This window comes from Lithobates pipiens, unplaced genomic scaffold (genome assembly GCF_037356315.1).
Source record: "Lithobates pipiens isolate NorthernLeopardFrog02 unplaced genomic scaffold, aLitPip1_a1.2 Scaffold_25, whole genome shotgun sequence".
In the NCBI taxonomy this organism is placed as follows: domain Eukaryota; kingdom Metazoa; phylum Chordata; class Amphibia; order Anura; family Ranidae; genus Lithobates; species Lithobates pipiens.
In genome coordinates this window covers 9,246,804-9,269,521 of record NW_027507787.1, presented here as the reverse complement: position 1 = coordinate 9,269,521, position 22,718 = coordinate 9,246,804, and the positions used below count along the sequence as shown (strand labels likewise).

The 22,718-nt window shown below is 43.7% G+C and overlaps 1 protein-coding gene across 1 annotated transcript in view; it reads right to left on the bottom strand.

The window, feature by feature from the left end:
* Positions 1-3,117, bottom strand: part of DUSP29 (dual specificity phosphatase 29) — a 114,989-nt gene extending 111,872 nt beyond the window's left edge. The window contains exons 1-2 of the mRNA XM_077453935.1: positions 3,009-3,117; positions 876-1,001 (exon numbers count right to left, since the gene is read on the bottom strand). Coding sequence (XP_077310061.1) covers positions 876-1,000 — 125 coding nt within the window. The 5' untranslated portion in view covers position 1,001; positions 3,009-3,117. The remainder of the gene's footprint in view (positions 1-875; positions 1,002-3,008) is intronic.
* Between the last annotated feature and the right edge of the window lie 19,601 nt (positions 3,118-22,718).

The window sequence follows — 22,718 nt, the reverse complement described above, 5'->3', positions numbered from 1 at the left end:
TCATAGTGACTGAGTGAGTATGAACTGCACGTAATACAGCATTTATTGATAGGTTTTTATGATGTGGGTTTAGTGACACTTTAATCTTGTTGTAAAAGTCTGAGGGTTGAAAGCTTTTTTCATTAGGGGCTATAAAAAAAGATGTGCAGTATTACACAGCCCCAATGGCTCAGAAGAAGGTCAGGTCAATACCCACCCCAGCCTAATCCAACTTTCCAAACATAAGTCTTTGTATGTGCAGTATAATTTTACATGCATTCTTTAAATGTGGCTGTCTTTCCCTTATGTTTAAGCTCTTCAAATAGTCATAATGGCAGCACAGTGGTGTAGTGGTTAGCACTCTCACCTAGCAGTAAAAAGGGTCGCTTGCTCAAATCCCAACCACAACACTACCTGCCTGGAGTTTGCATGTTCTCCCTGTGCCTGCTTGGGTTTCCTCCGGGTACTCCGGTTTCCTCTCCCACTCCAAAGACATGCAGGTAGTTTAATTGGCTTCTGTCCAAAATTGACCCTAGTATATGAATGGGGACCTTGGATCATGGGCTCCTGAAGGGTAGGGACCAATGTGAGTGTGCAATGTACAGGGATAGGGACAATTGTAGACACTCACTCAGGATGGACTGGTGTCTTTATTAAACCTTACTAACTATATAATATTGCCATTTACCTGCACACATATAGCATTCATTGATAATAGCAAAGCACCAATAGATTTAAATAAATTAAGATGCAAGTTAAATCTTTGTTTGGCCATAACTAGAGACATACAAAGCATTGGTTTGAAAGTACAAACTTGACATTACACTTCAACATTTTACAGTTACAGTATGCAGAAAGGATGCAAAGGGACCCAGATGAATGCTCAGTCTCCTTACGCATTTCCCAGGTACAGTTTTGGCCATACTTGGTTGACATGTCCTGTGGATGATCTGTGACTCCAGAGAAGTCGTTGTAGGTCATGGACAGGTAGGGGCTCATAACGAGACTTGACATCAGCCATCCTAAGGGAGTATTAAGAGTAATGAATGGTTTAAATCCCATGGAATCTATCAAGATATAACTATGGGTGCTACAACTGTCTACTGTTCCTGCTCCTCTTTTCTTTGTTAAAAGTAACTTACTAGGAACTTATATGCAGGCTGAAAGGTTGGGACTCCTGACTTGCATACTTGTTTGGGGCCACTAAATATGGTAGGTAAGCAAAGATGAGGATGATAGCCTCAGGAATGCAGCTTTTAAAACTAGTCAGTGACCGTGCATCGGTTAAATGCTAGTGCTTTTGTAAACACTCATATAACATTCTGGCGTATGCAAAAAATGGAAACGTTTCTAATTCCTGGTGTTATACCTCAGGTGGGACATACAGCTGACCATAGATGTGAATGTCTGTACACTCGTGTACTCATCTAACCAGCAATGTTCAGTGTTTACCCGAGCATACACATACAATGTATTCCCCAAAACACGGAGGCACAGAAGCATCAGCTTTTACGTGGGTACTGGGGCATTACCATGTCTTGGTAGATTTGCAGTTTTGCCATACTCTTTCCATTTTTGGATGCTGGATTTAACAGTACACCGTGAGATGCTCAAAGCTTGGGATATTTTTTTTCATAACCTAACCCTGCTTTAAACTTCTCCACAACTGTATCCCTGACCTGTCTGGTGTGTTCTTTGGCCTTCACGAGGCTGTTTGTTCACTGATGCAGCTTACACACGACCATTTTTTCCACTAGAATATACTCTGACGGTTTTTCTGATGGAGTTCCGCTGAAGCGGTCTTGCCTACACACGATCACAACAAAGTCCGATCGTCTAGAACACGTACGATGGGACTAGAAAAAGGAAGTTCAATAGCCAGTAGCCAATAACTGCCCATGCGTCATTTTTAGTCCATTTTTAGTCCATCTGAACAGCATACAGGCAAAGTTTTCCCGATAGGAATTGATTCCGTCGGAAAGAATTAAAACATGTTCTATTTCTAGGTCCGTCAGAATTTTCAAAAAAAAAAGTCTGATCATGCCCACACACGATCGGAATATCCGATGAAAAGATCCCGTCTGTCTTTTTCTGCCAGAAAGTCCAACTGTGTGTACACGGCATGAGGCTCTCTAACAAACCTCACAGAACAGCTGTATTTATACTGAAATTAAATTACACACAGGTGGACTCTATTTACTAATTAGGTGACTTCTGAAGGCAATTGGTGCCACTAGATTTTAGTTAGGGGTATCAGAGTAAAGGGAGCTGAATACCAAAGCACGCCACACTTTTCAGATATTTATTTGTAAAAAATGTTGAAACCCATTTATCATTTTTTTTTCCCACTTCACAAATATGTGCCACTTTGTGTTGGTCTATCACAGGGATATGCAATTAGCGGACCTCCAGCTTTTGCAGAACTACAAGTCCCCTGAGGCATAGCGAGACTCTGACAGCCACAAGCATGACCCCCAGAGGCAGAAGAATGATGGGACTTGTAGTTTTGCAACAGCGGGAGGTCCGCTAATTGCATATCTCTGGTCTATCACCTAAAATACCAATAAAATACATTTACGTTTTTGGTTGTAACATGACAAAATGTGGAAAATTTCAAAGGGTATGAATACTTTTTCAAGGCACTGTAAATCTTGTAAATACTGTAGTCTCTGTGTTTGTCAATGCAAGGTCTTGTGTTCATGAATTTTCTGTACAGTATTATCTTACCTATCCCTAAATGAATCTGTGTCTCATCACTTTGTATCCATGATAAACTGCCAATAAACAGCATTGATACCAACATGAAAGCTTTATATCACCCGCTACAATGTACCTATGACCAAAGGTCAACATAACGCAAAAAGTTGCATGACTTACTATTAGTATACTATTAATATTGATTACTTAAATATTACATTTCTGTGACTATAAATATCCGTATACTTAATTAGAAAATATCTGTTACTAAAGCATCTATATTTATCGTTTTTTTTTAATCTTTTTTAAATCTAGTATTATGAGGTTTGTACCTTGTAACCTCTGCGTAGCAGTCGTATAAGAACAAACGTCCTATGAATTCTTCTGATGTTTTTCTTTCTTGTAAGTGTTTGTCACACTACATTCCCGTCGGCTCATCCATTACAAGATGGATCCTCTGGCCAAACATTTGGACGGTGACTCTGGGCAATCTTAGTTAGCTTCTATTTTTGATCAGTGATAATTTTAACTCTGAAGGTTTTGCTTTTCCCTCACTGCTGCACTACATGGAGCTAACATAAGCTAGGCATGTTAAAGCAAATAAATATATCTATGCATGAATATATAAACATGCAAACATAAATTTAAAGGCTATATATTCCTTTTTTTTAATACAAAGTGTAAATGTATTTGTCCTTTAGCTCTAACTTTTGTAAGGTTTTTTATGGGACCTGTGAGTTAAGTACCTACTGAAAGTCATAAAAAATTTAAGGACCACTATAGTGAAAAATATTTTGTAACTATATGGGGTTATTATTTGTAATGATTATTTATTACACTCCTTAATTTATATTTTTCATCACATTTACATGCAAATCAAGCTGTCCAGCAAAAGGGATTTGGATAACCAGGGGTTGGGATAAGCTACACTTACCAGCCACTTTATTAGGTACACCTCGCTAGTACCAGGTTGGACCCCTTTTTGCCTTCAGAATTGCCTTAATTCTTTGTGGCATAGATCAGTGTTTCTCAACTCCAGTCCTCGGGGCACCCCAACGGGTCATATTTTCAGGCCTACCATTGATCAGTTTTACTGCCTTAGTAATTACCACAGCTGTTTCATCCGAGGGAAGTCCTGAAAACATGACCTGTTGGGGCGCCTTGAGGACTGGAGTTGAGAAACACTGGCATAGATTCAACAAGGTATTGGAAACATTCCTCAGAGATTCTGGTCCATATTGACACGATAGCATCACATAGTTGTTGCAGATTTGTCGCCTGCACATTTCCCATTCCACTACATCCCAAAGGTGCTCTATTGGATTGCGATCTGGTGACTGTGGAGGCCATTGAACTCATTGTCATGTTCAAGAAACCAGTGGTGAGATGATTTGAGCTTTGTGACATGGTGCATTAGCCTGCTGGAAGTAGCCATCAGATGATGGGTACACTGTAGTCATAAAGGGATGGACATGGTCACCAACAATACTCAGGTAGGTCTTGGCATTTAAACGATGCTCAATTGGTACTAAGGGGCCCAAAGTGTGCCAAGAAAATATCCTCCACACCATTACACCACCTGTTTGAACTGTTAATACAAGTCAGGATGGATCCATGCTTCTATGTTGTTTACACAAAATTCTGACCCTACTATCTGAATGTCACAGCTGAAATTGAGACTCATCAGACACTGCAATGTTTTTCCATCTTCTACTGTCCAATTTTAGTGAGCCTGTGTGAATTGTAGCCTCAGTTTCCTGTTTTTATCTAACAGGAGTGGCACCCAGTGTGGTCTTCTGCTGCTGTAGACTGCTTCAAGGTTTAATGTGTTGTGCATTCAGAGATGGTACTCTGCATACCTTGGTTGTAATGAGTGGTCATTTGAGTTACGCAGGGGTATCTCGTACCCGGCTTTGGCTCACAAAGCTGCATTTTTCTTACTTTATTCCCAGTGCATCAGCCTCCAATCCTGAGCATGTCACCCTTCGTTTGGTTGGGTTATCCCTCTCGCAATTTACTTCACCCTGAGCTCATTAGAAACCTCCTGTCAGGAGCTACAAGTCGGGGTCGAGATGTTGGAAAGCCATCCATGCCCGGCCCCGAAGGCACTCGCCATTCCCGGCATATCAGCTGTTTCCAGGTCCACCTTGGTTGGACCTTTAGCCTCAGGTAATGACGCCAGTTCTCTTTCTGTTACTCTGGCTCATTTCATTCCAGCAAATATCAAGAAGATATTCTAGATGGTAAAGATGGTAATTTAGCTTCCTTTTTGTTAGTGGCCCACGATATAGCTGAAGGACAATCATATGTTTGTGGTGAGGTCTCTGTGGTGACAAGGGACCACAGGCTTAACCGTAAGCTCTCCTTTCCAGATTTAATCCTTGCCAGGGATGTTATTTGCTCTGTAAGAAAGTGCTAGACAAACCCCCGCTGATCTGCAGAAGCTTATGACAGTTTTTCTGCACTCAACATCCCACTGGCAAGTAAGAAAATTGAAGGCCTGGCTACTACACTCATTTTCACCATGTTAAGACACTTGGAATGAAGCGTAGAAGGAAGTGGGGAAGAAAGAGTAGAGAGGGATTCCCTGACCTCAGCCTGGTCTGACAGAAAATGCATCCTTTCATAGTACCACAGCTTGGGGACATAAACTTAATTTGTTGCTGCTTCAGTTTGCATGGACTTCAGCACCTTCTTGCGCTCCCACAGATATGTACTCCTCAGGCCACCAATTTTATATTTTAAATAGGTGATGTCTGCCCTGGGGACCACTGGCTTCACAAACTCCAGCAGTTTCTCCTTCGCTGCCTGCTTCTTTAATTTGTTGCTGTAGTGGGGATGTGTAGCTTGCCACAGACAGGGCAGCTCCCTGTGCTTGTCGATGAACAGGGGGAGAAAGCTGTGGTCATTAAACCCATCCATATTATCTGCAAGACACAACACAAGACAAACCCTAATGTCAGGCTAAACTCTCCTTATCTTGTCCCAATATAGGCCTCAATCTAGAAGCAGTATAGGCTAGTGATGTACAAAGTTAAAATTTTACCTTCGTTTGAACGATCGGCACGTCAGCTTCTCCCTCTGCTCACAGATCGTACATACGACACACGCGTGTTGCATTGTATATACAGTCCGCATGCGTGAAACTCTGCCCGCCCCTGTCGCTCTTTCTAGTCTATTCCCCTCCCCTTCTCTTTCGGCACAGTGGGGAGAGCACATGGTGGAGACACAGCAGGGGCATGCTAATTCTACTAACGAGGAGGAAGACGAGGAAAGCCTGGAGCCAGAAACGTCCCGATTCCGGAGGAGAAGATTTAAGGCCTCAAATATGTATTTTGGAGAGATGTTGGAGATGGTGGACATATTGAAGAGGAATGACTATGATTGGAAGTATAGACCTTACCCAAACCCAAATGTCAGAAAGGCCAAGATCATGACTAAAGTTGTGAAGAGTCTTCAGAAGAATTTTGGGGTACGACGATCCAAGGATCAACTAAGAAAACGCTGGTCAGATCTGAAACTGAGGGAGCATGATCAGTACAGAAGGATTAAGTGAGTTCTTCAAAAAAGTAAATAGTTGTTGTTTTTTTCATATTATTATTATTGCTTGCATATTGCTCCATGTACTTTGATTTAATGTTGTACAGTTTAAAATGGCCACTTTCATGTTCATGGGTTCAATCGTTCGTAATAAACATCGTTCGTTAGCCCACTCCAAAAACAATGTTTTGCCAAGTTGCACTTGACTACATTTGTTCACACAACAGGTAAATATTCTAGCTTTAGAAAGTGTCAAAAATAATGTTTTTACCTTTGAACTGTGCCAAAAAATACAATTGTACGACACTTCCAAGCAATGTTTCATATTTTTATTTCTGCCCTCAAATATCGGTGTGCTAAGTATTCCTTTTTTACATTCTCATAGGGGAGAGAAGACTCAGGACGTCTGAGGACACCAGGGACCCCACACCTCCTAAAGAAGGGGAAATACCAACACCAGAAGCAGAGGAGGAGGAGGAAGGAGAGATTGGCAAAATTGGCGAAATTGGCACCATAACAGGTAAGTGTCGGAGACCACAGCTTCAGGTAAGCTAATCAAAGTATGCCTGCATATTTATAATACATGGTGTGTTTTTTTGGTTTCTTTTTAGGTGATGTGGATGTTGTGGAAGAATAATCGCATTTTACCAGTGAAAGTGCCCAGATCCACATTGAGGAGATAATGGGGAGCAATTGCAATTTAGAGAATATCCAGAAAAACATCAATGATGTTCAGCAAAAAATAAAGAACATCATTGATGTTTTAGGGAGAGTCTGAAACACCCAAAACTAGCTAGCATCCATTTAAATTTTTCAAAAACACTTTTATATTTTTAGAAAAGCCAAATTTGGAAGATGCACACAGTGTGTCAACATGTACTATCTCCCATCATGGGGGATCAATGTACGCGTTTTATGGGTGCAACCCCTTCCTTGCTACTAAAGTGGCTAAGATGAAGGGGTTGCACCCCCAAAACATGTACATGGATACCCCATGATGGGAGATAGCACATGTTGACATTAAGTGTGGGATCAGGAGGAAACTGGCCACTTTTTGATTCACAATTTGTGTGCATCTTCCAAATTGGGCTTTTCCAGGGGTGACACCCCATCTGATGAAGGCAATATCAGCACAGTTTGTACATATTCGTGCCTGATATTGTCTTCACTTTTCAAACTTGAACTTTGTAAGCTCCTGTGTTCTGTATGTTATGCTTTGATACATGCCTGTTTACACAAAAACGGCAAATTAGAAAAATGTTACCAAAAATAATGTTTTATATACACCAAATATGTTGGTTTGTTGTAAAACCCTTTTCTAAATGCACATGTGAATGTGCTTTGAGTAAAATTTTAAATTATCAACAATATGTGGCTTCCTTTTTCAATGCGCAAAAGCAATATTTGTAGTAAAGTTGTTGTTTTCTGTGGCAATGGGTGGTATTTACTAAAGGCAAATCCACTTTGCACTCCAAGTGCAGTTTCAGGTGCACTTTTGCAGTGCACTTGTAGTGTATAGTGGATTTGCCTTTAGTAAATAACATCCACAGTGATGTTTAAATTTCCCCAATCACGCCATTTTCATGACCCCACATATTTCTGCCATGGTGCTGAAAATGAGCAATATTTTGTCAGTAATGCACTACATACATTAACAACAAAAACAAGCTGTGTGTGTAGCAGACCCACAACATAATAAGATTATCTGAAGAAGAGACTGTCACCTCATCTCGCTCTGGGTTTGCACTGTTGTATAAAAAGACCCAAAAAAACTCCAAATAAAACCTAGGAGACAACTAAAACAAAGCCAAGCAGTAAATAAAAACAAAGATTATTGGAGTTTCAAAGAAAAATTTATTTAAAAAATGCCTCTCAGACATTGTCTGGCATATCAATGGCCCCCCTACCCACAAAGTACTCCACATATCTTGATCTGACCTTGTGGGCATTTTGGGGGGGCAAGCTAGGATGACCAGCTTCAAGGGCCGTTAGGTTGACATTTTCCGGTAAGGCTGCATCAGGCCCAACTGAGGCCACATAGTTTGGTGAGTGTTTTTTCAAAAAATTGTGCAGAATGCAGAATGAAAGCACAATATGATTGAGTTTATATTCCGCAATGTGGATTGGAGTCAAAAATAGGCAGAACTGGCTGGCCATTATCCCGAAAGTGTTCTCCACTACTCTTCTGGCTCTGGCCAGCTGCAAATTAAAGATCCTCTGATCTGGGGTGACGGTCCTCATCGGGAAAGGCCGCATCAGATGGTTTGCCAGAGCAAACGCCTCACCCGCGACGAAAACAAAAGGGAGTCCTTCCACATTCTCCTCTGGAGGTGGCAAGCTCAGACTGCCACTCTGGAGACGCCAGTAGAACTCCATTCATGCAAACACTCCACCATCCGACATACGGCCATTTTTCCCCACGTCCACATACAGGAAGTCATATGTCGCTGACACCACCGCCAATATCACGATACTATTATACCCCTTGTAATTATAATAGTAGAACCCTGAGTTGGGGGATGGGACGATGCGGACGTGTTTCCCATCAATTGCACCTGCACAATTGGGAAAGTCCGAATGGCTGGCAAAGTGGGAGGCCACAGTCTGCCATTCCTGCAGCGTTGAAGGAAACTGTGAAGTCAAACAAAAAAAAAAAAATAGTCATTTTGCACATCAACATTGCAAGCAGATTAGACACAAACATTTTTGGCCAAGATCAGTATAACATTTTTGGAAATTAGTATTTAAAGCCAAAAGTATAAGGTCCCCTTATAAGATTCCTCACCCCCCCCCCATCTGATGACCCATTGCAAAAAATTAGGGGGGGATGTTTTGGACAGGTAACCCTCTCCACTTCATTGAGAGCTGAATGCATAAATAATGTGTGATACTTTGGCCAGCCCCTCCTTAATTACACTATTGGCAGCCCACCGGACAGGTAAGAAATGTCATAATACAAAAAAAAGGAACAAATGGAAGCACATTTTGACCTTCTGCTATTACCTATCAAGATAATAATAGGAGAAAAAAAAAATTTAAACTGTAGAATTTGAAAGTATTGAGGCAGGCCCTTGCACTACATGCTTTGATGAATTCATCCATAAATCTGACCAGAAAAGAGGTAGGTATAGTTGTGTATTGGGTTTGGCAAAGTCAGCAGATTGCTATCATCTGACCTAGCAGTTGGGGGGAAGGGGGTTCCTAATGAGTTTGGCCCACAAAAAAAAAAAAACTCTGGCACTCTGCATGAATTTAAGCACACACATAGCATTTGTACACATTTTAGGGGGTGTTTAGGGGAAAGCAATACTATGGAGCTGACAAAATACATTGCTAAGTGACTAGGCTATAGGTTTATGGGCCCAGAAGAGCATGCTGGGGAAGTTAGTGAAGGCAAATATGCATGAAAGACAAAAAAGGAACTTTAAAAGCTTCCAGCATGCATATGGACAAAGGGGCACAGCATATCAATTACAGCATATTGCAATCATGGTAATTAGGGAATGAGGAAAGAAATATAATACATTACCAAACATTAAATATATAGAATTTGATGTTAAAGGAGAAAACTTACCTTAATATAATCCTTCTGCAGGACCTGTATGATGACAGAACAGGTCTCTGGAATAATGATCCCCAGAGCCTGGGGGGAGATGCCTGTCGAGAACTTCAGGTCCTGAATACTTCTCCCTGTCGCCATGTACTGCAACGTGGCGATGAGCCTCTGCTCCGGAGTGATGGCTTGCCACACGCAGGTATCCTGCCTGCTGATAGAAGGGGACAGCAAAGCCAGCAGACGGTGAAAAACGGGGTCCGTCATCCAGAGATAATCCCTGAAATCATCAGGATTATTCTCTCGGATCTCACGAAGCAAAGGCATGTGCGAGAACTGGTAACGCTGGAGCAACCAATTCTTGGTCCAGGAACTCCTCCTCGCCCTGTTCATGGACTGGGCTTGTGTCAAAGCTAAAAGCCCAACACTAAGCCCCTGCACGGCACAAACTCTATGACGAGTATGTACACGAAACACGGCTTAAAGCGGTCGGCTGGTCAGAATTGACAACAGAAAGCACAGATAAACAGCAAGACCTGAAAGAACGAACCGAAAACCAGAAACGAGCAGACAATAAGCACTGCAAATCAAAGCTTACTATACCAAGATATAGTTTGCAATGACCAACAAATCCGAACTGACTACACGCACTGATAATCAGATACGCATCGACAAGCACAAACTGAAGAGCAGTAACGATCTGAAGCACAAATCTGAAAAGCGGAAATTGTCTCTCACCAAACTTCTACTAACACGCGATAAACACAAGATCAGCAAAAGGAGCCCAAAGGGTGCCGCACGTGGTGCTGAACTTCCCTTTTCTAGTCTTGTTGTATGCGGTTTCACCGCTTTCTTGACGACCGGAAATTCCGACAATTTTGTCCGACCGTGTGTATGCAACACCACTTCTGGACTAAATCTTTGATTTTGTGGTCAGAATGTCCGACCGTGTGTATGGGAGCTTAGAGGTATCTGCCCAAGGGGCCTAATGACTAAACATTCCCAAAATAGATGTAAAAATGTGCCTGGGTCTTCCAAACAACACCAACATCTAGATGGGTGTGAGGGGAAGATCCTGTGCAGTTTTAGAGGGGTAAAATACACTCTATGGAGAATTTTAAATTGGTTAAATTCTTTCTTAATTTATTTAAATTATAGGGTAACAGACTGGTGTTCACTTTTGCCTAAAGTAGCCATGGGCGCATAAAGTAGTTTGAAAATTGTAGGCTGGCAAATAAAAGACAAACTGTCACAGTAAAAAAAAAAAATGTTTATCTACTACAAGCACATACAGTGTGATTAGACACTACAATTAGAAAAGCTTGTACTGTAATCTTCAACTTAAGTTCCAATCATAGCTGTGCCTATCCTACCAGTAACAATACAAGCACTTCTCTTTTGGCCACTGAAATGTCTGCATTATGGTATGACAAGTGGGAATGACAAAGCTCCAACTTGGAAGTCAAGTCTAGGAATGCATGCAGTGTATGCCTAGAATCTGGATACACAGAAGAAGCTTTGCTGAGCATCTAAGATACACACAGACACATGCCTGTTCCTATGGGTTTATATTGGATTAAACAAGATTTAAAGTGTGTGTATAGCCAAAACATTTTTTTTTTTGCTTTTTTTAACACTGGATAACTATTTGTGTCCTATTGGGAAGATTCCCCTCACTTTCTATCTTGGCGACACTACCTACGGGTAGGTGACACAACATCTCTGCAAAATAGAATTCCCCTCTACAACTGGCCATAGATTATTTTTTTCATTCAGCCAGTGGACACAGCCGCTGCTTCCAATTTGACAGTCATGCGAGTCCCCAACACACACTGTCTGCGTCAGGGCTGTGCATCCGCACCAGCACGGCTATAGTATACCCGTGCAAACCAGGGCCGGACTGGGAATAAAAGCCAGCTCTGGAAAAAAATTCATACCGGCTCCACAGCAATATTATACCAGCCCAACGTCATTATTTCCTTGTTCGTGAAATCAAAAACCATACATTTTAAAGCACATTTGATAAAGAGTGTATTATATATAGATATGAAATCACACAGGGCATACAAACATACATACATACATATATATATATATACATATATATATATATATATATATATATATATATATATATATATATATATGTGTGTGTGCAAATTCCAGTTAAAAGTGGTAAATGGTCAATCATCCTGGGGGGACCCCAGGAACTCAGAACGTGGGGGGGGGGAACCACCTTCCGCAGAAAGAATACACTAAGGTAAGGGGGAAGTGTGTTACTAATATAAGGGGGAAACCCTTTATATCAGTGCCCCCTTACATTATCGTATTCACTCCCCCCTTACATCAGTGACCCCACCTTCAGACTGGCCTGGCGGTGCTGTCACTGACCTCCTCTCAGGTGCACTGTGCAGGGCTCAGTCAGTCGGCTCCAGCTTGGTGGCTCTGGTTTTATCCTATAGTCTCCTCTCCACAGTCCACACAAGTCTGACTTCTCCCATGATCCCCATCCTGGCGGCACTCCCACTCTCGACTCCTCTCTAGACTCCCTCAGAGACTGCAGACATGATACAGGAGATGGTCAGAGACTGCAGACTTGATGCAAGAGCTCAATTCAGCCTCGCCAGTGCCCCACAATGCAGCCTCACTGTGCCCACCAAATGCAGCTTTACTCTGCCCGTGAATGTAGTCTCACTGTGCCCACAAATGCAGCCTCACCGTGCCCACAAATGCAGCCTCACCCTGCCCACAAATGCAGCCTCACCATGCCCACAAATGCAGCCTCACTGTGCCCACCATTGCAGCCTCACCGTGCCCACCATTGCAGCCTCACCGTGCCCACCATTGCAGCCTCACCGTGCCCATGAATGCAGCCTCACTGTGCCCATGAATGCAGCCTCACTGTGCCTAATGTCCCAGTCTGCAGTCCCTGTCTGTGAGAGGGTGTGTTGTTGATGCTCGGTACGGTACCTTGCATGCCAGCAGGATATCCATGATGGCCAGCAGCAGGCAGGGTCTGTTCTCGTTTTGGATGGGGATGGTGCTCCTTCCAAAGGATCTGTTTGCTGTGAGATGGAGTGGTCCCTGGCCACCTGGACCTTCAGCCGTCCTCATTTTCCAGCCCCAGTCAGCCTGTCCTCTGGTCATGGGGAAGTGGTGAGCACTGGGTGGGAGCTGGAGAGAAGGGGGAGAAGAGAGTACTGGCGGGGTTGGAGAACACATGGGTGGGGGCAAGAGCAGTGGGAGCGGGGAGCTCTGGGGGGGAACTTGAGAGCACTGGGAGGGCCAAAAAGAACACGGAGAGCATGGTAGGCTGAGAGCACTGGGGGGGCTAAGAGTGTAGGGTGGCGAAGAGCACTGGGGGGGGGCAGAAAAACAGGGTTGGAGAGCACAGGGGCTGGAGAGTACTGGGGGATACAAAGAGCGGGGGAGTGGAGAGCAATGGGGGGGAGCTTGAGAGCCCCAGTGGGGGCAAGAAAGAACAGAACAGGGGTGGAAAGAACAGGGGACTGGAGAGCACTATGGGGGGTGGAGAGCACTGGCAGGGTTGGAGAGCACCTGGGTGGGGGAAAAATGCAGGGGGGAGTTGAAAGTAAAGGGGTGGGGAGTGGAGAGTGCTGGGGGAGCCAAAAAGAACAGGGCTGGAGAGCACGGGGGGAGCACTGGGGGGAGTGGAGAGCGGGGGGGCATTAGAGTGTGGTGGGGGAGGAGAGCACAGGGGGGCAGGGAGCACAAGGTGAACTGGGGGGGGCAGTAAAATAAGTTGGATAGGAGGATCGAGGGGGTGGGGGGGCTGCATATAGAGGAAATTATCTTTCTATATTCCTCCATGCAGCCGCTGAATGCTTGATTCTTTTCCTCTCACACCTGCAAGCATTCAGCGGCGGCATGGAGGAATATAGAAAGATCATTGCCTCTATATGCAGAGCCCCCCCCCCCCCTCGATCCTCCTATCCAGACACACGGGACTGTACAGGCGGCATCTCCTCCTATGGATAACACGGAGCTGGCTGGCTCTGTGTTTGGCCGCCGTGATGTAACACAGTCCCGCCCCCCCAGACCTGCTCGTGTGATAATAGATAGAATCAAGGCCTATCACATGAGCCGGTCTGGGGGGGGCGGGACTGTGTTACAGCGCGGCGGCCGAACACAGAGCCAGCCAGCACTGTGTGATCCATATAGGAAGCGAGAGGGGAGCAATGCACCCGCAACCAAAAGTGGCCCCAGGGCAGACGGCCTACCGGGAAATCTCCCGGTATCCCGGTAGGCCAGTCCGGCCCTGGTGCGAACGAGGCCTTAACCATTGTTTTCCCAGGCAGCAATGGATTGCGATACAGGCCGCTTCCATGTTAAAAGGATTGATTTCTAGGAATAAAAATAGAAGGTGCTCAGTAGAACCTTTGTATATTTAGAGAGTGCTAGGTCCCCAATGACACCCAGTAAGCAGGTTTTAGGATGAGGACTATTAGGGAGTTTCAGCACCAGAGAAAAAAAGTCATTACACTTTAACGAGAACTCCCAAATATAGTGACAGATCCATAAACCATGCAAGAAATTGGCAGTTTCTCCACAAATTTGAAAGCAAGTTGAAGAGGAGCATAGACCAATTTATGTAGTCTGGCAGGGGCATAGAGAGCTTGGTGAAACAGTTTCAATAGTATCACTCTATCCTCACAGGATGTTACAGAGCTTTTTTAAGTGTCCACGAATTCTGGTCCTGGTCTGTAAGCCAGATAAGTAGGGTGGACCACCAAGCTTTAGCCTCTTGAGATCTAGTCTTGAAGAGTGCACCAAGGACAGAATAATATGTAAATATGAATTTAGAGGTATTGGACCATCCTAATACCTGTTTTATTGGGTAAAGGGTTAAAGGGGCACTTTATGCGCCCAACTGAGTACGAGCCACGTGGTTTCAAACAATAATTTTGAGGGTAGGCTAAATTCTTCCTGTAGTTGGAAAATGACTTAAGATCCCCAAAGGAATAGAGGTGGGGCACCAAATTAATGTCATATGAAGATCAACAAAGGGCACTGGAAACAGATAAATATTCTGATAGTAAGAGGTTTTACTGTAAAGAGTTATAAGGTGACCCCAACCATTGTTCCTTAAAAAACTGCCTCAGGACATAGAGGAAGATAGAGAGGGAGGTACCAAGCAGAGTGGTTCCTGGAAAGGAGGGAATTGAATGCCGGTATACTATGCAGCACCCTCTACCTAGGTAGGTGCTAGAGGTGGGATTGTTGGTGAGTGAAGGTAAATTTAGGCAGGCCTAACTGAAAGCTAGGTCTGTTTGTTTTGATTTGTGTGGGCTGGGAGTGGCTCAGAGTAGGCTGATGATTTACAGGCAGCATCACTTCACTGTCACCTCCCTTTTTCCTTCTAAAGTATTCTAGAAGAAAGGTGGGGAAGAGAGTTGGAGCTAGGATTGGCAGGGGGCAGGCCTCCTTGAAATTCTTGGAGTCAGCCCAGCTGGGGATGAGTTGTGTGGAAGAACTGAGGATGGAGTGCTAGGCTGTCAGGGCCTTTGAGGGCACTCCCCATTTTTTGGGGATGACCTTGGGCCTGGGACTCGGGTGCAGGATGGATCCCTTCAAGAACAGATAAAAGATCTGAACAGGAGGCACAGAGAGGAGTCAGAGAGAGGAGAGTGGGAGCTAGTACTGCCGAGCATGTCTTCAGGAGGGAACCACCAGTGTGTGCAGGTAGGAGGGCTGGTGAGTGACATGTGCTATTGGGAGGACTGGAGAGGCATGCCAGAGAGGACTGGGAAGAAACAGTCAGAGCTGAGTGTGGAGACAGTAAGGCTTGCAATTTCACGGGCAGTGGAGTCGGGCATCTGCAGCCAGGAGGGCTGGCAGAGCCTAAAGAGCGATTACTGGGAGCAGTAGTCTACCATAAGTCAGCTAGCACACAAAGACTTCCTATTCATTTGCTACATTAAGGGGACCTGCGGTCCCTGCCTGCAATAGGCAATTTCTAGGGCTTGACTGAGTCAGTGTTTGGCCTAACCATGTGCTAGCTGTACCTGGAAGTGAAGTGTTGTGCAGGAGAGAGGGAGAGAGAGAGAAACAGTCTGCAAGAAAGTGTTGTGCTGGAGGAGACTGGAGCTGTAAAGTGCATATAGTGTCTCAACTGACTGAAAATACAATCAACCAATTGTTTGTTCTACTGCACATCCCATATACTCCTATCCATATCCAAGTTCAAATCCCTCAATAAAAAAACAATACAAACAAATGGACTATTCATTGTCTCCAAGGTGATTATGAAGTGAATGCCGGACTGGGCAGGGTGACAGGTGGGCTACAACTTTCAGCAGCCCCTACGGGGGGTACTGCTACATATGTTATGTAAGGATTCATAAGAGGTCATTATAGCGGCTGCAGAGTACAGATGTTATCAGGCATTGGAACAATGAATAGGCTTTGATTGTGCAGCCAGATTATTATATTTGTGAAAATTGGGGTAGGCCAAGCCTGCCTAATGGGCAAGTAATTTAACCACTTGCCTGGTAGGCACTTTCAAACCCTTCCTGCCCAGGTCAATATTCATCTTTCAGTGCTGTCACACTTTAAACGACAATTGCGTGGTCATGCAGCACTGCACACAAATTAACATTTTATAATTTTTCTGAGACAGATAGAGCTTTCCTTTTGGTGGCATTTAATAACCACTGTGTTTTTTTTATTTTTTACTGAACAAATGGAAAAAATACCAAAAATGTTGAAAAAAAAGTTTTTCTTAGTTTCTGTTATAACATTTTCTAAATATGTAATATGAGAAGGCACTGATGAGGCAGGCACTGAGGAGAAGGCACTGATGAGGCTGCACTTATAGATGGCACTGATGGGCACTAACAGGTGACACTGATGGGCAATGATATGTGGCACTGATAGGCTGCACTTATAGGTGGCACTGAAATGCGGTACTGATGGGCACTGACAGGTGGCACTGATAGGCATCACTAATGGGCACTGACAGGCAGCACTGATTGGCAGCACTGATAGACACAGATTGGCAGCACTTGTGGGCACTGTTGATCAGTGCCCTGATTATCAGTGTAGATTCTCCCTGTGTGGATTTGCCGATTATCATCTCTCTTCTCCTTGCGCGCTGTTAGCGTGACAAGTGGAATGCTCATAACCGGTAAATAGATTTTACACTGTGATCAACTGTGATTGGACACAGCTGGTCACATGGTAAAGAGCCGCTGTTTATGGCTCTTTAACCCATTCACAGATCTGTGCCAATGTGCACCGCAGAGGGTGCGCGGGAAGCACAATCATGAGAGGACATCCAAAGACGTCCTCCTGGAATTGGAACATACCTGTTTTTATTGCTGTCTGTGCCTCAGTTAGGGAGATTCCCCCTCTCTGTTTGTCCTGTTTACCGTTCTCACCGAAAGTGAAAGAAAATCCCAAATTTCGGGATGTCCTAAGAACAGTAATAGAGGGGAAATATGCCAATAGAGACACTAGTTCTGGTGACCCTGGTGACACCCAGAGGTTTCCCACACTTTGGAGGGATTTCCTCTCACTTCTTGTCTTGGCCATGGGACAGAAAATGAAGGGAAATTTTCTCAATGGGACACATATTGCACAAAAAACTGGCAGGGGTTATAACCCTCCCTTTCTCTATTCATAATGAAAAAAAAAGTTTTGCTATTAGTTCTACTTTACCAGTTTCCAGAGCAATTCTGGGGTTCTGTCCCTGCCATACGAAGACAGTGGCTGCATTTATTTTCTTTTTTAGGCTCTTTCCCGTTTGAAAAAAATCGGTCCATTCTTAATTGAATGTTTTTTGTTTATTGAGAATGCACAACTAATTTTCTTAACTTTTATCCTTTGCGTAGAAGTATTTTACTGTCCTTTTGTGTTACATTTAGGGGATGTGTATGTATGTCAGGAACTCTGCTCAGTCCTTGACAACTTTTAATACTACTTTCAGTGTCCCCCTTATTGCACAGAAACAAGTAGATGTCAATGTTATAAATGCAGCTGATTGCCTTTTACAAGGATTATGAACAGGAACAGACGCTCACAGACAGGTCTATAAGGAGCTTGCTGTAGAACAATTTTAAGACAGCAGTGATGAATACTTCTACTCTAGTGCCCTCTAGTGCTGTGTAGTCCAACTGCAGGGCACCTACACAAGCGATAAGATCCTTCTGCGCTAATTAGGAATGATAGGCCTATACAGTATTGTTCTATATAGTTCTCTAAATTGAACATCCTACACACTGTTCATGTTTTTAAGCAGTATTAAACCCAAAGCCAAAAATGTAATACAGTATATTGCAACTTAGCAAACATTGGATGTGGTGGCTGCATTCATTTTCTTTTTTTAGGCTCTTTCCCGTTTTCACCTAGTAACAGACCTCCTGTATTAGAGTGCCTCCACTCAGGATGAAGGATAATAGGGGGCACATTTGGACAGCAGCATTGTCAGTCTAGGAGAGAGGAGTGTTAGAGTACTAGGAGGTTTAGATACAGTAACAAATTGAAGCCAAACTCCAGCTAACACTTTATAAGCTACCAGTTACAGCAAATAGCTTTTTTTCCTTTTTGGGATAAAGAGTGTACATAAATCTAATCTAGTCTAATCCCTGTAACTGACTAGCCTGCAGGAGAGATTTTTCTTTAAAAAAAAAAACAGACGGTGGTGGACTATCTGTGATTGTAACTCATGTTACTTGATATACAAAAACTATGGACTGTTAAATTCAATGGCATAATCTTTCCTTTGTATTGTTGAAAACTTGTGTAGCGCTGGCTCCTGACAAGTAGGCACTATTGTTTTTGAAAAGTTAATTTGCCTGAAGCCACACTTGGGCTTTGGAATCTATTTCTCTAAATTTCTGGTTTCAGTACCAGTCCAGCTGGGTTGCACTGGGTTCTCCTTTGATCCCCAGGTGTCGCTGTCACCCCACCGGCAAGGGTAGAAACGCAGTCTAGCTGGGTGTATTGAATGCCACTATTCTCTTGGAACCAGCCCAGTGGGAGTGTTCTCCTGCTGTGCATTCAGGGGGGGGGGGGGGGTGGTATTTAAGGTACCGACGCCACGTGCTCGGGGTTCCATCTTTTATGTTCTGTCTGTTCAGTTCTGGTGGTCCTCCTGACCCAGCCCCATGGCCCTCCTGGCCTGGGGTGTGGAACCATGCATCCCAAGTCTCGGGGCCAGCTGGCCCGAGGCAACGCAACTGCAGGGACAGGCCCGAGTGGATTTCGGGGCCTTTTGATTCAAGGGTGGTCTGGTGCCATTTCATCTGAAGGGAGAGGCCCAGCAACTGAAGAACCCCAGGGGAGGACTCTTCAGGAGAAGGCCATGCACAACGCAGGCTTCTCTGAAGGAGCCTGGAGGCTTCGTTGAAGGATGCAACCTGGATCAACAATCATACGGTATCGTCGGATCAGCTGAGAGAACCTGGTACGGTATGATAGCTCTTTAAATTTATCGACGTCCCTCAGTAATGCTCAAGTGTACATCACAAGTCTGTGGCAGAGACTTTGTCGAGCACCCTACCGGCTTCTAGGCCTAGTGAGAGGAGGTCTATCCGGGGGTTGTAAAATCCAGTTGTGAAATGGTTGCTATTCTCTGGATTTTTGTCTAAAGATTTCCATTCATTTGCAATCCAAGTATCTGAACTCACTCCTAACCCTCTACCCTTTATTGAAAGACTCTGTTTCTGTTCTAAATAAATAACCTAAAAGAAGATTCATTGTCAGTTTCCACATTCTTTGGGCCATCTACCACGGAAACCCCAAGATGTAGAAGCAAACAAGGAAGTAACGGTAAGCCCAAATAAAACCAGCAGCTCCTTTGGGGGTCAGTGCTACACTTGAATAAAAATTATTGAAAATAAAAAAACAACAGACTCATTGGCTAGTTCATCAGATTAAAATAAAAGAAAGAAAGCCTAAAAATGAAAACGAATGCAGCAATCACATCTATAAATAAGTAAACTGCACTATAATAAATGTTTGCTTTTGGGCTTAATACTGCTTTAATCTGTGACCGATGTTGCTTGTTTGCAGGTGACCTGGATTGGACAACAATTGGTACTATGCTGTCCCTGGGTCCTGCCCCACTTCTTCTTGGATAGAGCCACCACATACCTGTCTATGCATCCACCATCTTGAACACATGTCTCCCACCCTAAGCCCTTGTACACGCGGTCAGACATTCCGACAACAAAATCCGTCAGATTTTTTCTGATGCATTTTGTCCGAAAGTGGTGTTGCATACACACGGTCGGACAAAGTTGTCAGAAAATCCGATCGTTTGGAGCGTGATGACGTTCGGTCGTTGCGACGTGACTACGTTGCAGCTAGTAGCCAATAGCTTTGGTCTTATAATTTGATCTGAGCATGCGTGGCACTTTGTCCGATCGGAATTCTCTACAAATGATCGGACAAAGTCTGATCAGATCATGTTGTCGGAAAATGTTATATCCAGCTCTCAAACCTTGTTGGTCGGACATTCCGACGGAAAAAGTCAGATGGAGCCCACACACAGTCAGATTATCTGACAACACGGTCCGATCGGACATTTTCCGTCGGAATGTCCGATCGTGTGTACAAGGGCTTAGATCTGCTCATGGCATTCCTGACCAGAGGCCTTAATATTCAGAATAAAGGAATGCCCACACTTTGATGTGTTTTTCAGCACTTTACTGCAGTTTAATGTTTCTTCCTATATTACATTTTCATACTGACAGAATCTTCAGCGCAGAACGCCACTAGTGTAAATAAACATCATGCAGTTGTCTTTTACGTGCACAGCACAATTATACATATGTTAGCCATATTCCCATTATTCCCCTCCTTGGGAGCACCACAAAGTTGGGACAACTTCCCAGGGTTACCTAAATTATTAAGCCTTAGGCTATCCACCAATGAGCCACAGGACCTTCAGCTAAAGGTGACAAGGTCCTTCTATTAATATACTGGCACTTTCTCCAAATGTCCCTTTTGTAGTTTTGACCAACCGGACATGCTGCCTGTTGTTAACTGCTCCCAGGTTGTCCTTTCCCACATAAATTAGAGGGCTCATACACAGGGCTCCACGTTTTCCAAAAACTTGTGTGAAAAAAAATGTTCAAAAGACTCATAATGCCTCATAGAATATACATTGGGGTCTTTACTTTCCAAAATAGTTTTATTCTGTGGGCATTTTCATTGTACTGGTGCTCCAGGGCCTTCAAAAGTGTGATAGGTTGTCAGGAAATTATATGTGTAATTTATGCTCCTCGAATGCCTGGAGGTGCTAATTGCATTTTGGGCCTCTCTATGTGGCCAGGCTGTGTAAAAGTTTCACACATGTGGTATCGCCATACTCAGGAGGAGTGGCAGAATGTGTTTTAGGATATAGTTGCAGGTGTGTAAGAAATAACTTGGTAATATGACAATTATTTTTCATTTTGCAAAGAATTGTGGGAAAAAATGACAAGTTCAAAAACTCACCATGCCGCTTACTAAATACCTTGGAATGTCTGCTTTCCAAAAAGGGGTAATTTGGGGGATATTTGTACTTTCCTAGCTTGTTAGTGTCTCAAGAAATGAGATAGGCTGTCAGTACATCAGTGTGATTGCCCCCATAGCTTGTAGGCTATAACTTTCACAAAGACCAAATAATATATACTTATTTGGGTTATTTTTACCAAAGATATGTAGCAGTGTAACTTTTAGCCAAAAAGAAAAATTACTAATTTGCAAAATCTTATAACTGAAAGGAAGAAAAATGCATTTTTTTAAACAAAATGTTCAGTCGTTTTCATTTATAGCACAAAAAATAAAAAACCCAGTGGTGATTAAATACCCCCAAAAGAAAGCTCTATTTGTGGGAAATAAAGGACGCCAATCTTGTTTGGGAGCCATGTTGCATGACCATGCAATTGTCAGATAAAGCGACGGAGTGCCGAATCGCAAATAGTGCTCTGGTCAGTAAGGGGATACATTCTTCCGGGGCTGAAGTGGTTTACAGCCACAGAGAATGTTCACTTAGTTCAGTGTGTAAGTGAACCTGTGTTCCTCTCCCCTGACAAAGCAGGTTGTGTCTATTGTCATGAGGACTAGGGCCTCTTCCCGTTTGTGACATTATTGACCACATGTGGTCATTCTGCATTTCAGACCTATGTCTTTGAATGTATATGGCCCTAATTACAAGTACCACTCTGTACAGCACCCAGCTGCATCCAATTTCTGAAGGATGTTGGCCTGTCATGCTGCACCTGTGTCTTGCAGATAAATGCTGCACCTGTGCCCAGGGCCATCTTTAATATTGATTGGACCCTGGGCAAAACTTTTCTTTGCCCCCCCCCCCCCCATGCAGTTTTGCTCCCCACCTGCTCTGGGACATACAATAAATAGCAGCTAGACTCAAAATCAGTTTACTGAATCAGATCAGGCAGCTATTGCGATTGGTTGCCAGAGGTTACAGTGTATCATTACCGCTCACTGACTGGTTGCTAGAGGTTACAGCACACATTACAGCTCACTGATTAGTTGCTAGAGGCTACAGCACATGATTTCTGCTTGTTGAGATTACTGTACAGTAATACTGCTCACTGATTCATTGCTAGAGGTTACAGCACATCATCTCCTCACTCCAGGGGTCATGCTATACATATGGACGCTGCTTTTATTTACATATCTATGCAGCTATTTTCATATGAAAGCTGATGCTATTTACATATGAATGCTGGTTATTTACATGTAAACACAGGGTCTGCAGGTGAGTCATGTATACACAATAATAGGACAGAGCAGGGCAGCATTACTACCAGCACTTCACCCTGAGATATCAGGACACAGCAAGACACAAGGAAATTTAAACTGGGATAGTTGGCAACTATGAGGCAGTTGCTTTGGGCCCCACAACAATGACAGGGCCCAGGGCAGCTGCCCCTTTTGCCCTGCCTTAAAAACAGCCCTGCCTGTGACTCCCGGA